The 4316-nt window shown below is 36.7% G+C and overlaps 1 protein-coding gene across 1 annotated transcript; it reads left to right on the top strand.

Moving 5' to 3' along the window:
- Positions 1-334: 334 nt before the first annotated feature.
- On the top strand, positions 335-1716 carry LOC112438148 (olfactory receptor 14K1). The gene has a single exon (XM_024927137.4). It carries the CDS (start codon positions 335-337, stop codon positions 1274-1276), a length of 942 nt encoding a protein of 313 aa, XP_024782905.3. The 3' UTR covers positions 1277-1716.
- Positions 1717-4316: the final 2600 nt, after the last annotated feature.

Raw genomic sequence — 4316 nt, 5'->3', positions numbered from 1 at the left:
TTTTATATATAATTGCATAGCCAACCCTGTAATTCCCAAAGGAAATAAAATCACTCAAAAGTCATTTCAAGTAATGAGGGAGAGAAGTGAAGTTCTTTGCTTCTTTCATAATAAATCTTAGTCCAGGACTACTAAGTGTTAGACTGATATACCCACAGTTGTTTTACACCTGAGTCGATGAGAAATATAAATTGCTTGATATTTTTAAACTTTTTGTCTAGCCCTTGATGCTGCACATACCTTCATTCAACAAATGAAGAAACAAATGATACTTTTTAATATTAGTATGACACTTATTTTCCTTTACTCAATAGGGCGCTTATAATTTTAAACTATGACCAATCAGACACAGATGATGGAATTCTTGCTTGTGAGATTTACTGAGAATTGGATGCTCCTGAGGCTGCATGCTTTGCTCTTCTCACTGATCTACCTCACGGCTGTGCTGATGAATTTAGTCATCATTCTCCTCATGATTCTTGACCATCATCTCCACATGGCAATGTACTTTTTCCTCCGACATTTGTCCTTCTTAGACCTGTGTCTCATTTCTGCCACAGTCCCCAAATCCATCCTCAACTCCGTTGCCTCCACTGACTCCATCTTCCTGGGGTGTGTGTTGCAGCTCTTCTTGGTGGTACTGCTGGCTGGATCAGAGGTTGGCATCCTTACTGCCATGTCCTATGACCGCTATGCTGCCATCTGCCGCCCCCTACACTATGAGGTTGTCATGAGCAGAGGGTTCTGTGTCCAGTTGATGGCTCTGTCCTGGCTCAACAGAGGGGCCTTGGGACTCTTGTACACAGCTGGAACATTCCCTCTGAATTTTTATGGCTCTGATGAGCTACATCAGTTCTTCTGCGATGTCCCTGCCCTACTAAAGCTCACTTGTTCTAAAGAACATGCCATCATTAGTGTCAGTGTGGCCATTGGGGTCTGTTATGCATTTTCATGTTTAGTTTGCATTGTAGTTTCCTATGTGTACATTTTCTCTGCTGTGTTAAGGATATCACCGAGACAGAGACAATCCAAAGCCTTTTCCAACTGTGTGCCTCACCTCATTGTTGTCACTGTGTTTCTTGTAACAGGTGCTGTTGCTTATTTAAAGCCAGGGTCTGATGCACCTTCTATTCTAGACTTGCTGGTGTCTGTGTTCTATTCTGTCGCACCTCCAACCTTGAACCCTGTTATCTACTGTCTGAAGAACAAGGACATTAAATCCGCTCTGAGTAAAGTCCTGTGGAATGTTAGAAGCAGTGAGGTAATGAAAAGATGACTAAAGTTGAAGATGGGAAGTAACTTTTGTTGTTGTTGTTGTTCTGCCATCCACTAGCTGTTTAAAATTATCTCTATTTTGGGATAAAAATGTCATGGAGTCTTGCTACTGATAATCTCAAGCAGTCAGTTTTAATAGAAATAGAAAGCAACTATTTTCCTACAATTTTTGCACTTTTTTTTTTTTAATTTTGAGACGGAATCTCTCTCTGTCATCCAGGCTGGAGTGCAGGGGCGTGATCTTGGCTCAAGCAATTATCATGTCTCGGCTTCCCAAGTAGCTGGGATTACAGGTGTATGCAACCACGCCCAGCTATTTGTTTGTGTTTTTAGTAGAGACGGGGTTCCACCATGTTGGCCAGGCTGGTCTTGAATTCCTGACCTCAAGCAATCCGTTGGTCTCAGCCTCCAAAAGTGTTGGGATTACAGCGTAAGCCACCGTGCCCATCTCTTTTCCTATACTTCTTCACTTGACATCTCTTATTCATGTAGAAATAATTAAAGTTTTCCTATGACAACTTCAATGATTTTTACTCTTGTTCTGAAGATCCACATGCATTGCATGAGATTTGTATGAGGTTCTCATACCTCAAAAAGCTTTCATCTTTTCTGGCATTCTCTTCAGTTAGTTTCTGCTTTATTGTCCTATCTTTTCCAGCATTCTCTTCAGTTAGTTTCTGCTTTATTGTCCTAGATTTTGCATTGCATCTCAGGTTTTATCGATTCAACTTTCTTTATAGCTTCTGATTTTCACTATTTGGTAAAAGTTGTAATTTTAACTTAAAGTTATGATTTCAACTTACTTTTACAGTTTAAAAAATGTACTCAATTTTATTGCATTTTACCTATTTGATTCATGTGTGCTTGGTAGATTTTATACAATTACCCAAACACTTAGGAAGGTGATTTTCTCATGTCTTTTTAAAAATAAATTATGTTTTTGGAGTAGAATATTTTTCTCTTCATTAAAACTTCTTTTTCTCTAATGTGTTGATTCCTGACTTGTGCAAATTGCTTTCATAATGTATTAGACTTAATGAAATAGCATTTAGCACTGTTTCTAACATTGTGATAAATTATACCTTTTCTGGACCTTTAATATTATATAACATTTCAAGTACCCTAAATGTGTAGAATTGTTTTCTACTCCTTGCTGCAGGAGATAATCGTGTCACCCTATTTGTCCTCTTGCTGCTTCTTTCCTAGAGATGGAAATTAACATTTGTTGCCTAATTTCACTGTATCAGACACTTTTGTGTATACCACCTCTATTAATCCTCTGACTGATATGAGGCAGCATGTAATACTGTTAAGCAGATGGGACAGCTGAGACTGAGCATCTTTTTGTTTATGTTACTCATAACTTAAGAATGTAATAAAATATGTTTCTAGCCTTTGGCAATACCTTTCAAACTCTGTATGCTCACTACAGCATCTTTGAAACTTGGTCCATATTAGCTTCCTCATGAAATCTTCTATTTGCCCAAATTCTACCCAAATATTAAAATCTAGCTTAGATTTTTAGAGTCTAGCTATAAAATATTATGAAAGTGCTTAATTACATATTTCTCTGTCTCTAAACTCTTGTATGTCATTGTATGTATTGTATGTCAGAAAATAAATATCTTCTAGTGAGCTTTGCGCAAATATTTGACAGAAAATAAATATATTTTAAAAATTTGTTTAACACAGAAACTGGATTATCTAATGCCTGCATGGAAAGTTCATGCATAAACTCTTTGATTTACTCTTACAGTGCAGTTCACAGTTGTGAGCATATAATGGTTTTGTCATTACTTCTTTAACACTGCCTGGATCCTAAGCCAATTCATTTCAATGCACCATAAATTTAGTTATGTGTGTTTAAGGAAAAATAAACATTGCATTAAATGAACTTATCAACTTTGAGTTGAATCCCTGTTATAGAAACATTGAATTGGAATATGAATAAAAAAGTGTGTTTGAGAACTGAAGGCACTGGATAATGACTATATTTTTAAAGAGCAACCATACAGAGTGAGTGATAAATCACACAAGTATGCATATGTTAAATATACATATAGATACAATCAAAGTTTCAATGGAAAAAAAGGGTAAGAAGTAGTAACAGGAAGTGAATTTTTGCTGTTTTACATTCAAAGCAAAGAAAGCTGTAAATTGTCTTGAATCTATTGGTCATGTAGTTTTACATTTAAAGAGTACATTGCTGATGTTTGCTCTGATAGGTTGTGCTATGCAACTCTTTATTCACCATTGTGACACTTCTCTCCTTACTTTACGAAACGTTCATTGTACTATACCTACGTGCATTAGATGGAGACATGCCACAATGATTGAGAACCCTGCAAGCTTACAGATCACTTCTGTGATACCCTCACCACCTTGTTTTCCAAAATTTTACCTTTACAGTGATGATACAGATGAAAGTAAATTGAAATAGTACTTCTATTTCAGTTCAAAGGAATTCCGAGTATCTGGAAAAAATAGCTTTGCTCAAATGTTGAAACAAAATGTGTATTGCACTTTTGGAAAGCTTCTTCACAGTAGTTTGTTATGGGTTTATGGAAAAGTCTGAACTTGGTATGGTGTGAAACAGATTGCTTTATTATTTTATTTCAAATACCATGTAATTTTTATTTTAATCATGTAATTTCCAGTCTGGTTTTCTTATACCTCAATATTGAAATTTTGTGGAGATAATACACACACACACACCATGAAGTGAAGGCGGTGTTTACCATTGTAGAATGTAATCTGACGTTGAGATAATACACACACACACACGCACACACACACACCGTGAAGTGAAGACGGTGTTTGCCATTGTAGAATGTAATCTGATGTTGAGATAATACACACACACACGTGCACACACACACACCGTGAAGTGAAGACGCTGTTTACCATTGTAGAATGTAATCTGACGTTGAGATAATGCACAGACACACACACACACACACTGTGAAGTGAAGACGGTGTTTGCCATTGTAGAATGTAATCTGACGTTGAGATACTACACACACACGCACACACACACACCG

The sequence above is a fragment of the Pan paniscus genome, chromosome 1, assembly GCF_029289425.2.
Source record: "Pan paniscus chromosome 1, NHGRI_mPanPan1-v2.0_pri, whole genome shotgun sequence".
Lineage (NCBI taxonomy): Eukaryota > Metazoa > Chordata > Mammalia > Primates > Hominidae > Pan > Pan paniscus.
The sequence above is the reverse complement of the archived record's forward strand: the minus strand, read 5'-3'. Positions and strand labels throughout refer to the sequence as shown.

Excerpts from the sequence above, each read along its gene's own strand:
- LOC112438148 (XM_024927137.4), top strand. The coding sequence starts at position 335 with ATGACCAATCAGACACAGATGATGGAATTCTTGCTTGTGAGATTTACT.